The 13,010-nt window shown below is 45.5% G+C and overlaps 1 protein-coding gene across 6 annotated transcripts in view; it reads right to left on the reverse strand.

Moving 5' to 3' along the window:
• The window catches only part of LOC126458199 (NAD kinase-like), a 517,930-nt gene that overhangs the window by 60,752 nt on the left and 444,168 nt on the right, over positions 1 to 13,010 (reverse strand). For all 6 annotated transcript variants that reach the window (XM_050095090.1, XM_050095091.1, XM_050095092.1 and 3 more), the window contains exon 3: positions 3,270 to 3,399. In XM_050095090.1, coding sequence (XP_049951047.1) covers positions 3,270 to 3,399 — 130 coding nt within the window. The remainder of the gene's footprint in view (positions 1 to 3,269; positions 3,400 to 13,010) is intronic.

Genomic DNA, 13,010 nt, shown 5'->3' on the forward strand with positions numbered 1-13,010 from the left:
GTTATCAAAGCAAAATGGGCTGCTACATGCTACTAGCAGCTGGTAACTGCTAGGTAAGCAGCTGTACACTTGATGGTATGACAGATGGTTGGTGCACGTAGATGGGAAATGTGTAAACATATAACATTGACCAAAGAGTAATAGTGAATTTAGTAAACCGAAACAAACGGATACGCAGCTTATGAATACGCTGTCATTTTCCTACAGACAGATCCTTCATCTAAACGCTACGTAACTAGTAGTTGAAACTGCGAGGGGTGATCAGAAACAAAGGTTACAAGGACGATATTTCTGGTGTCTGTTAGAGAGAAATTAGAAGAGTGAGGTAATTATGATCCATGCGGTTGGCAACTGTGCAGAGTTTCAGCCACCCGCCACCTACAGCGCTTGTCGTAGGTAAACGCAAATGCCGACTCGCTTGGGAAAACTGGCCTCCTAAAGAAATTCGCTGAGTTATAGGACTTCTGTGGGCGAAATATGTAGCCGTGGCTGAAATTCACCGCCGGTACTGCGTGTCTTTGGAGAGAATAAAGTCTCATTAGCATGTCACAGAATGGAGCCTAAAGTTGCGATCGGTAGAGAAGACGTCACCCTCGATGATCGTAGTGGCCGACCCAGTACTGCATCAACAGATCTGAACACGACTCTGGTCCAGGACAACAGGAAGATCACGTTACGGCATATGACAGTAGAAATGGGAATGTCGCTCTGAAGAGTTCGTCACTTTGTTCATGATATTCTGCAGTAGCGGAGACTTTGTTCCCGATGCGTTCCACGGAGTCTGACCAACTCTAGCAGAAGAACACTGAGCCAAGTTCGCAACTACCGTAACGGTTCTCCACGGAAGAGTAGTTTTCTTCACCACGCTGTCACAGGTGACGAAACTTGGATCCACAACTACATCCCAAGCAATAAGCGCTCATCAATGGAGCGGAAACACACGTCTCCAAAGACAAAGAAGCTAAAGGTGACGCTACCTGCAGGAAAGGTGATGGCCACAATGTTTTTGGAGCAGGGCAGGTATACTTTTTGGAAAGAGGGAAGACAGTGACCGCCGACCGACCCTGACACGACTGCTAAGAGAAAACCACCACGCTGCTTAAGCAGTTTCGCTGGGACATCGACTACCCGACTACATCAGCATTTCCCCTGAACACGTCTGCGTCCACCGCGAAGACCAATCTTGTCATTTAGATTTTTTTTTCATTTTCAGCAACTGTTTATGAAGAATGCCCACGTGAAAAAATAGCACACTAGTTGGGTTAAAATTTTTTTTAACACTAGTGGTGTTCTATACTTCACATCGGAAATCTTGATATTCCATTCACATCGCCACCTCCCTCCCACCCCCTCCGTCCCTCACCAGTGCAATCGCATTACTATTACTTTTGTGCCACATATACTTGCTTCACAGAGTCAAAGTGAAAGATTGGACGTGATCAAAGATCAAAAAGTAGGAAGACTCACAGTGAAAGTAAAATTATGTTCTACAACTTCAAAAAACTTCAATATTTACCGAAAATTGCAAAAAATATAAAAATATCGATATCTCGTTTTTTCCGTAATATAAAATAACGATACATCGATATTTTACCAACAGTCCTAATTGAAACTCATCCTTTAAAGTGGCAAGTGCCTAAAACGATATGAAGACTGGCGAAAAAATAACCTAATATATGTACTAACAGCTGGCTGTATTGGTTGTATGAAACGAACACGTCTCATTGCAGGCTTTTTAACGTTAGTTTCTGATCAACCCTCGTAGTTGCAGAACGAAGTAGTAGTCTGAATAAATACAGACTCAGTGCGAAAATGTCGCATTCATTTGGTGCCCACTATGAAGAATAGGCGACACCTTCAGTACTTAATTTTAACTCCTGGTACTTAAGTCATACGATTTTTTCCTCTCACTGTTGATGAATATTAGTTGGATCCCACGTTTCACAACGGACAGCCTCTTCGTCTCGGGACCGTCGCACGAAGTGGTGCAGCTTCAACCACCAGAGTAAGCACGTAGTAAAAAGGCGTACTTCAGCCGCAACGGATGAGTTTCTCAAGCTTTATTATGTAAGTGACTACACTCAATGATAGTGGTGCTCACTTGCAAAGTGTGTATTATGAACAGTAATAAGATCAAATTTTATTTCTCCCTCATCTGTACTGATCGCAATGACATACTGAATGCACCTTGAAGAATGATAACTTTTTTTGCACAAAGACAACAGGTTGGTAGTGGCAATATGCTGCTAGACGCGAACATTATATAATGTGGTAAGGAATTATAACAATGTAAAGACTGATTCCAAGGAAACGAGAGGAATTCGAGTCAAACCAGCTGCGATCTTCAAACTTGTGTGCCATGTTATTTATATTACCTCCGTGCCCCCTTCTACATACAGCCAACAACTTTTCTCGTGAAAGGAAAAACTGTAGGGAAGGAAATTAACATTCGTACGAATACAGACATTTTTCCTTGTTATTCAGAAGCCGAGAAGGAAAGCGAGAGGGAGATATCGTACAAAGTAAACTCTATTACGGGCAATGTGGACGCTTGCAAGGGTTTTAAGCAGACGGAGCAGCTTGTTCCCTGCATCAACAACCACCAGCTCTGTCCGACGGGCGGGTGCAGCGCAGTGTGAAGTGGCTCAGAGGAAGTGAATTGTCTGGCGGGCCTGTCAGAAAGGCGTGGCAGCCCGTCCCTTTGTGTGCCTGGCGACGCGTAAAAATCACAGCCCGCTGCACACAACACGGCTGAGCCCGCTGGGAACACCACAACTGAGCCATGTAGCCAAGTGACGGAGTGGCGTATGTCCTAACAATATTTACAAAGCAATAACAAACTGCCGGCAGGAACAATGTTTATCGCCCTTTTCATGTACAATGCGTTTCGGAGTTAAAGCCCCGCACAGATGAATCTCCTTTAGTGGTTCTACTAATAAGAGGTTTCCAAATGTTAATGCGTACGTTTTTCACTGATGCAGAGGGAGAAGACAACATCTGAAAGATAAGGATCTGAAACAGATGTACTGAGAATGGCCACGATTCGGCCCTCGAGTGAATAGTTTGAACTCCAAACGCGTCGGACGTCGAATAAACAGCCACTAAGGCGAGTTTGTCACTGTCAAACAGTGCCAAGTTAAAGCGGCAGTATGGATACGCCCGCGGACAAGGATGTCAGTTAAAAACGAAAGAATCTTTCTTAGCGTTTCCCTTGCACTTTTGCGCACATACGTAGCTAGTGCGGGGGCGCAGGCAGTGGCGGAACTCACCTGGATGAGCCACCTGACGAGCTGGACGAAGGGCTGCAGCACGGACACGTCGCGAACCTTCTTGATGACCAGCACGGTGAGCGGCGGCTTGTACCACGTCAGCCGCTGGCTCGCCGGGTCCTGGATCGTCCTGCAAGGATACACCATCCCGTCTGATGACGCTTCCTCAGTGCGCACACACATCCGGCACGTCCACTCTTCCGGATCACACCAATCACACACACAAATAATCGACCGAACCTCCACTTTCACCAAAATTCTGAATCGCCTCGCGAAAGGAGACACAAGGTCCTTATTGGAGGAACCGCCCTAGCCATCGCGAAACGAGCATTCCTTCGGCAACCGACGCGAGGAACCCCAAGGCGTGCGCGCCCTACCGCCTCACGTGGCGGCAGAATAGCCACAGACTGGAGGCAGACGTGACGAGTCCCTCTGCAGCTGCGATCCGGATGCTGACTGCCAGATAGAGGAGGGGAAAGGAGGGGAGGGCGTGGCGCGCATGCGCAATAGAACCTGACCCGCGCAAGCGAAGCCGGTGGACAACAGCTGCGTGCACAGGCGCAGGACAATGAGAGTGGCTGTGTCACTGAAAGCTAGCACTACACTCGAACACGTAGCAACCGTTTAAAAAGGGGAAGACTCCTAAATGTTGTCTTCACAGCTTCACTACAGAACCTCTAGAAATACGTTACTACTATGCATATTGCAATTGCGGAACACGGTGACACCTTTCTAAACTCATTACATAGGGTGACAATTACTGAACTATACGAAATAAAATCATCGTAACTTCTGAACGGATAGCGTTCGTACGTTCAAACTGCACGGTTGGCCGCGGGGCATGAAGTGAATTAGTATGTGCGTTGTTGTTTGGTTTAGCGACGAAGCCCGCTTTCATTTGGATGGGTTCATCAATAAGCAAATTGGCGCATTTGTGGGACAGAGAACCCGCATTTCGCGATCGCGAAGTCTCTTCGCTCTCAACCGGTGACTGTATGGTGTGCAAAGTCCAGTGACGGAATAATCGGTGCGATATTCCCTGACGGCACAGTGATTACCGAACCGTACGTGAATGTTTTTGAAGATTATTTCACCCCTATTATCCAAAATGACCCTGATTTCCACAAGATATGGTTCGTGCAAGACGCAGCTGGACCCCATCGATACAAGAGTGTATTCGATGTCCTAGGGGACCACTTCCGGGATCGCATTTTGGCTCTGGGGTACCGACAGGCCACGGGCTTGGGCCTCGACTGGCCGCCGTATTCTTCGGATCTGAACACATGCGACTCCTTTTTGTAGGATTATGTTAAAGACAAGGTGCACAGCATTAAACCCAAAACCATTGCTGAGCCGGAAACAGCCATTCAGGAGGTCATCGACAGCATCGGTGTTCCGACACTTCAGTGGGTCATGCAGAATTTCATTATCGTCTGTGCCACATCATCGCCAATGATGGCAGACATATCGAACATGTAACCTAAATCCGAATGTCTCTACTGACATTTACATGTTGAATAAAGAGTGTGCGCGCCTTAGTTTGTATCCAAGTTACGTTTTTTTTTTCATGTAGTTAAATAAATGTCACCGTGTATTTCACATCAATTCTATCAATGCGGTTTCTTGTTCTTACCAACTCGTCATCAGATGATCTGAAACTGTTTCAGGCGAAATCTATAATTTGGTCAAATACAATTAAATAGGTGCCACAACAAACATCTTCCAGATACACCAGATTTCTCCTGCTGGCAGAAATAACTCGATAGTAACGGACTGAAATCTGCATTCTCAGCCCACGCATTCCCGAGGAGACGTCAAATAATGTAATAGCGTGGGCAGAAGCAGTTGGGAGCCCCCCCTACGAGCTGCTGGGATCACCCCCTCTGCCACGAGAACAATGAACCAGCGGCGAAATGTCGAGGGCATACGCTCCTCACAAGGCAGGTGCGTAGCGAGAGACTGCAGCAATAACGGGAACGAACTTTTCTTCCTTAAGAACATGATGCTGCCAGTGCATGGCGCTGGGCACGTGTCACATGTCGTATTGGTTAGCACAGTGTACACATTCGAGACGAGCAGTTTTCAAAACCCCTCACACCAACCAGATTTCTTATGTTCTATTATGCGGTTCCCATAAAACAACGTGCCTCGGGCGATTTAGTGATGATTCCTTTAGAAAGGTCACGGCCACTTTCCTGCTCCATCCTTCTCCAACTGGGCTACTGCACCACCTACAATTGCTTTAACGTCGACGGAACATTGAACTTACAACCTCCCCTTCTTTTTGCTTATGTGCACGAACTCCAAATAAACACATGCGCATTAACTTGGTCTCTCTTCTGGTAATGGTACGTCCCATGTAACAAACCATCGTACCTCTTCAAATGTGTGTGAATTCCTAAGACACCAAACTGCTTAGGTCATCGGTCCCTAGACTTACACACTACTTTAACTTATGGTCAGAACACACACACACACACACACACACACACACACACACACACACACACACACACGTGCCCGAGGGAGGAGTCGAACCTCCGGCGGGAGGAGCCGCGCAGTCCGTGACAGGATGCCTCAAACCGTGCGGCCACTCGGCGCGGCCGTACCTCTTCGCACCGTACCTTCTTTCAGAATGGTCGCAATACCGGTACCTGTAACTATTAGCCTATGTATGTCGCTTCACTGGTACGCTCTGCACCACATTTTGCTACAGAATCATTCTGGTTGAACAGCTCCTCACTGCGAGCATAATGGAATTATCAAGTAATGGTAGTTCCTGCACACACCGTTCGCGTTTACAGAGTAGCTAGTAGTATGAAATTTAACCACAGACGTTTCACCAGTACGGATTCACAGCTGTACTCCGCAAGTATTTGCCTGAGTGTAATCAGTACAACGGAATCATTTTCTTCACTGCTCCATTCGCTAATGGATTCCTTTATATAATCCCTAATTCCTCTAATCCTACCGTCTTGGAAATCACGCGATATCTAACTGAAGGCAATAATGTGTTCCCTGACACGTTTTGGAGTTGCGTTGCACTATCGTTTTGCTTTTTTCAATATAGTTTGTAGAGCGTATTGGTGCCCCACACTGATTAAATTAATCCGTTATATCATTGAGGGTTACGCACCCTCGAACAATACTCGAGCATTACCTGAAGGAGGAACTTTCAGGAGTGTGAATTACACTTTATGATTTTTTAGCAAATCAACAGCAATTTCCCATTGTCAATGCTAGAGAGAGAGAGAGAGAGAGAGAGATGGAAATTAAGGACGTTTAGAGAGAGAGAGAGAGAGAGAGAGAGAGAGAGAGAGAGAGAGAGAGAGAGAGAAGGAAATTAAGGACGTTTATAATTCAGAAACAATGTAAAGTTTACTTCCACTTTTATCTTTGTAACACCCACAACAAAGCAGGTTCGCCAAAAAAATGGAACGAGGTGGCGCAGTGGTTAGACACTGGACTCGCATTCGGGAGGACGACGGTTCAATCCCGCGTCCGGCCATCCTGATTTAGGTTTTCCGTGACTTCCCTAAATCACTCCAGGCAAATGCCGGGATGGTTCCTCTGAAAGGGCACGGCCGACTTCCTTCGCCATCCTTCCCTAATACGATGAGACCGATGACCACGCTGTCTGGTCTCCTTCCCCAAACAACCAACCAAAAAAATGAACCAAGCGTCTAATGAAAAAGGCGCACATAAGGAGAAGTACTTGTGGGTTAAAGCGAGACCTTCATATAAGGCAGCTACCCAGTGCTCAGACTAGTTTCTTGGCAGACCAGATAAAACTTACGTCAATGACGACAGGGGCCCAGATATGAGGACAAAAATGGTCTTCATACTTCGACAAAGCAAGAAAAACTGCGAGTGTGCATGGGAGGGCTTATACACACTGACAGCGGACAGCTCGTGAACGATACATGAAAGCACACGCACAAGTTTCGTCTGATGTGTCCATCACTGGAGCTGTGTGTCAGCAGGGTTTGAGTGACTGGAGAGTGAAGCTCAAAAATGAAAACACTGATTGAATCACTCTTTTAGTTAGTTTATTGTTTATATGCTCCATGCAGCATATCCGCGAATAAATGTAATACATTAATGTAATTCACAATCTCTGTGAAAATATCGCTATAAGCTGAGTATTTGCACGATTAGTCTTGTTTTAATCAGCGAAATGAATACCTTGTGTCTAAGAGTGTAACTGACGCACAAAGTATTCTATATGGCGTCATGCAAAACAACTTTTTCACGCTTTCATTACTGGACTCAATAATTACTCAAAGAGCGTTTTAGAAAATGTACACTATACGGCTTCTCATTTAAGTTTAGCCAGCGAGACACATGTCAATCAGGGGGCAATTGAAGTTGTATTCCAGAGGCCAAATTCATTCCTGTTGTGCTAGTTCGAAATATAAGTTACACCAATAAGATACTAATCGCACACGGTAGTAGTTATCAAGTCTGGCAGGTCCTGTGGAAGAATGATAGGTTTAGTTAAGGGTTTGCGGTAATGGCTTCGGTACTCTTGGAACGCTTTCGTTGAATGTTGCGAACCGGCATGACTTGCATCCATTTGCTGACAGCCGTCTGAAGCCCCCAGTGGGAAATGTAGTGTAAGAGAATAAGCCACTTGGCGGAAGCTAATGTCACCTGAACGACTGGACAGCTGACTAGATAAAAAAACAGAGCTTCATTTAGTTTACGTGGACGTTTACCAAGCATTTTATTTGATACACTCGCGTACTCCAAAAACCAGACTGTGATTGGCGAGCTTGCACTCTAGGAATTGAAAATGTTTTTACACGTTATTTTTGGAGTAATCTTGAGAGGTAAGCCGCCTCATGGTCTACAGATTAGCACTGCTAGCTAGAAGCATGGAGGTCCTGGGTTAAATTCCGCCGGCGTAACACATTTTTTGTGCTGGAAGGGTCTAGAATAGTGTCCACAATCTTATGATTTCAAATGGGTAACTTCTCGAATAAATACGTTACAAAATTGACCTGAAGACCCCCGAACTGAATTCAAAGTGAAAGGGCTTGCACGTTGTCCTGCGAGATGGCTTGAATGAATGGCAGTACCATAACTACTCTCAGTTCTGCTCAATTAATGACTCATTTCATTGAAAAGGGACGGAACATCTCGTAATCTCTCCATCAGGAACACATCCCACATTAGTCATTAGAAGTCAAACCGAAACTGTTGAAAACCAAGATGGTTCTTCACTAACTCTAATTGTTTCGATCCACATATTTCTTCCTTTTCGCTAGCATCAAACAAATCTGGCTTCATAGAAAGAAAGCTTCCACAATGCAGACTTTCGCGGAATTTAACAGAGCAAACTTTGCTGTTGTGATAGGAAAACTGATAGTTGGCTGTGTTTGCTGCACGAAACGAAGCTTGATATCCCTGAACTAAAGGACTAACGAGTCACAGAGTCAGTCGTATCACACAAATATCTGGGAGTAACAATGGAGTGGAACTGTTATGTGAGCACAGTTATAAAAAGTAAATGTCAGACTACGATTCACCGGGTGTATACTGAGAAAGTGCAGTTTACAAGCCGGCGAGTGTGGCCGAGCGGCTCTAGGCACTACAGTCCGGAACCGCGCGACCGCTACGGTCGCAGGTTCGAATCCTGCCTCGAGCATGGATGTGTGTGATGTCCTTAGGTTAGTTAGGTTTAAGTAGTTCTAGGGGACTGATGACCCCAGCAGTTAAGTCACATAGTGCTTAGAGCCATTTTTGCCGTTTACACAAAGGAGATTGCACACAAAACTTTTGTATGGCCCATATTTCACCTGCGATTTGAACGGAAAGAACCATTTTTATACAATACGGTTTTTATAAAAAAAAATGGTTCAAATGGCTCTGAGCACTATGGGACTGAACAGCTATGGTCATCAGTCCCCCAGAACTTAGAACTACTTAAACCTAACTAACCTAAGGACATCGCACAACACCCAGTCATCACGAGGAAGAGAAAATCCCTGACCCCGCCGGGAATCGAACCCGGGCGCGGGAAGCGAGAACGCTACCGTACAACCACGAGCTGCGGACACGGTTTTTATTCAATATGGTTTTATATACAAGATGGTTTTTAGACGCCCACACAATTACTGAGGGATACGTCGGGAGGTATGGTGGATGTTTCAAGTTAAAAATTAACTGAAGGCAATAATCCTTGCATTTATCTTATTATGAGGTCAGACACTGCCTTCCAGAAGAATACCACCCGCTGTCTGCCATGCACTTCAGTGATTCTCACACTTTACGTGTACATCAACTGTGTACAGATGTCACAGGATACTGAAGTACAGATGCCATCAACTCCAGGATTTGTTTGGAAACCTCAGTGCTTTACTAGACATGGACCTACTGAATGTGGTACGCCCTTACCTCCTACCGACCTATGAAATGACTGAGTGGGTGACCCAGCCAGTGTAGAGGGAGCTCCAGTTGAATATCGACTCTGAACCAAGGTGTAATTCGATCTTTTCACTTATATTAATCATAGCCAGAGACGAAAGTAGAGGTATAGAAAGATTCTAGGATCGACTGGGGAGCGAGCCCAAGATCTCTGAATGCATTACTTGGCTCTTAATCACTGGACCACACAGAGGGTAACAGCTGCTATTGAAACAGTTGTGCAAGTGTATGGATGTATAAGCAAAACCGGCCATCAAGTACTAATAAAAACTAGATTAAAACTGTGTGCCGGACCGAGACTCGAACTCGGGACCTTTGCCTTTCGCAGGCAAGTGCTCTACCAACTGAGCTACCCCAGCACGACTCACCCCCGTCCTCACAGCTTTACTCCTGCCAGTACCTCGTCTCCTACCTTGCAAACTTTACAGAAGCTCTCCTGCGAACCTTGCAGAACTAGCACTCCTGAAAGAAAGGATATTACGGAGACATGGCTTAGCCACAGCCTGGGAGATGTTTCCAGAATGAAATTTTCACTCTGCAGCGGAGTGTGCGCTGATATGAAACTTCCTGTGAGATTAAAAAGGTCCCGAGTTCGAGTCTCGGTTCGGCACACAGTTTTAATCTGACAGGAAGTTTCATATTAGCGCACACTCCGCTGCAGAGTGGAAATTTCATTCTGGTAATAAAAACTAGTTTGTTCTAAAGTCAGATTTTGATAACCAGGGGCTGCCGTTTCTTAACCGCCATGTTTAAAACCAGAGTATGTGCGGACACACAGGACTTCTCCAGACACGATGCTTCTGGATTCGTTATGTCCAGATGGCACAGGCGGGGTTAACGTCCAGCTGGAGCAGCCGGCTGCGGCCAGCAGAGGTCAGTCTGCCCACGTGACGCGCGTGTCAGCTGTTCCCGCCAGGGTCACGGCCCACGGCCACTGCTAACTGTACACAGTGCCACTCGTGTCAAACGCACTGGAGAAGCCGGGACGGCCTGCACAGCGAAACAAAGCTCGGCAAAACAACTACGAGAGTAAGCGAGTAAACAAGTCACAAAACTTGTCAGCGACAGCAGCACCACGACTATAATTTTACTCTACTTGTCAACTTAACCTCCTTATAAATTTAAACACTTAACCAACCTATTGTTTGACAGTGCCTGGACTGGCTATAGCAAAATTACTTTGTCAGCTATCGCATCGACATACTGACTCGTCCTCAAACCTCTGTCAACCCACATGGTTTTAGACGCCCATACAATTACCGAGGGATACGTTGGGACGTATGGTGGATGTTTCAAGCTCAAAATGAACGGCAGGCAATAACCCTTGCATTTATCTCATTACGAGGGCAAACACTGCATCCCAGAAGAATACCACCCCCGGTCTGGAGCCCAGGTCGTTGGCGGCCTGTGGCCCGTCACAGTCCCGCAGATGATACAGTCGGATTGAAAATTAACAAGCTCATTGTTCCAGCAATATGACACTTTGATCACCCTAAACAGCCACCGTAACCAATCAAGCAGCCTTTTTTGTCTTCCTGGGATGACAGTAACTTGTACAAATCTGTATGGATTCTGCGAACAGCGACTTGTGACTTAGAACGCGGCATATACAGGGTGGTCCATTGATAATGACCGGGCCAAATATCTAACGAAGTAAGCATCAAACGATAAAACTACAAAGAACGAAACTTGTCTAGATTGAAGGGGGGAAACCAGATGGCGCTATGCTTGGCCCGCTAGATGGCGCTGCCACAGGTCAAACGGATATCAACTGGTTTTTTTGTTTTTTTTTTAATAGGAACCCCCATTTTTATTACATTTTCGTGTAGCACGTAAAGAAATATGAATGTTTTTGTTGGACCACTCTTTTCATCTATCATCAATCTATCGATGGCGCTGTAATAGTCACAAACGTATAAGTACGTGGTATCACGTAACATTCCGCCAGTGCGGACGGTATTTGCTTCGTGATACATTACCCGTGTTAAAATGGACAGTTCACCAATTGCGGAAAAGGTCGATATCGTGTTGATGTATGGCTATTGTCATCAAAATGCCCAACGGGCGTATACTGCTCGGTATCCTGGACGACATCATCCAAGAGTCCGGACCGTTCGCCGGATAGTTACGTTATTTAAGGAAACAGGAAGTGTTCAGCCACATGTGAAACGTCAACCACGCCCTGCAACAAATGCTGATGCCCAAGTAGGTGTTTTAGCTGATGTCGCGGCTAATCCGCACATCAGTAGCAGACAAATTGCGCGAGAATCGGGAATCTCAAAAACATCGGTGTTGAGAATGCTACATCAACATCGATTGCACCCGTACCATATTTCTATGCACTAGGAACTGCATGGTGACAACTTTGAACGTCGTGTACAGTTCTGCCACTGGGCACAAGAGAAATTAATGGACGATGACACTTTTTGCAAGCGTTCTATTTAGCGACGAAGCGTCATTTACCAACAGTGGTAACGTAAACCGGCATAATATGCACTATTGGGCAACGGAAAATCCACGATGGCTGCGACAAGTGGAACATTAGCGACCTAGGCGGGTTAATGTATGGTGCGGCATTATGGGAGGAAGGATAACTGGCCCCCATTTTATCGATGGCAATCTAAATGGTGCAATGTATGCTGATTTCCTACGTAATGTTCTACCGATGTTACAGCAAGATGTTTCACTGCATGACAGAATGGCGATGTACTTCCAACATGATGGATGTCCGGCACATAGGTCGCGTGCGGTTGAAGCGGTATTGAATCGTATATTTCATGACAGGTGGATTGGTCGTCGAAGCACCATACCATGGCCCGCACGTTCACCGGATCTGACGTCCCCGGATTTCTTTCTGTGGGGAAAGTTGAAGGATATTTGCTGTCGTGGTCCACAGACAACGCCTGACAACATGCGTCAGCGCATTGTCAATGCATGTGCGAACATTACGGAAGGCGAGCTACTCGCTATTGAAATGAATGTCGTTACACTTATTGCCAAATGCATTGAGGTTGACTGACATCATTTTGAGCATTTATTGCATTAATGTGGTATTTACAGGTAATCACGCTGTAACAGCATGCGTTCTCAGAAATGATAAGTTCACAAAGGTACATCTATCACATTGGAACAACTGAAATAAAATGTTCAAACGTACCTACGTTCTGTATTTTAATTTAAAAATCAACTGTTACCAACTGTTCGTCTAAAATTGTGAGCCATATGTTTGTAACTATTACAGCGCCATCTATCACAAAGCGAAAACAGTGGTCCAACTAAAACATTCATATTTATTTACGTACTACACGAATA

Source organism: Schistocerca serialis, chromosome 2, assembly GCF_023864345.2.
Source record: "Schistocerca serialis cubense isolate TAMUIC-IGC-003099 chromosome 2, iqSchSeri2.2, whole genome shotgun sequence".
NCBI lineage: Eukaryota > Metazoa > Arthropoda > Insecta > Orthoptera > Acrididae > Schistocerca > Schistocerca serialis.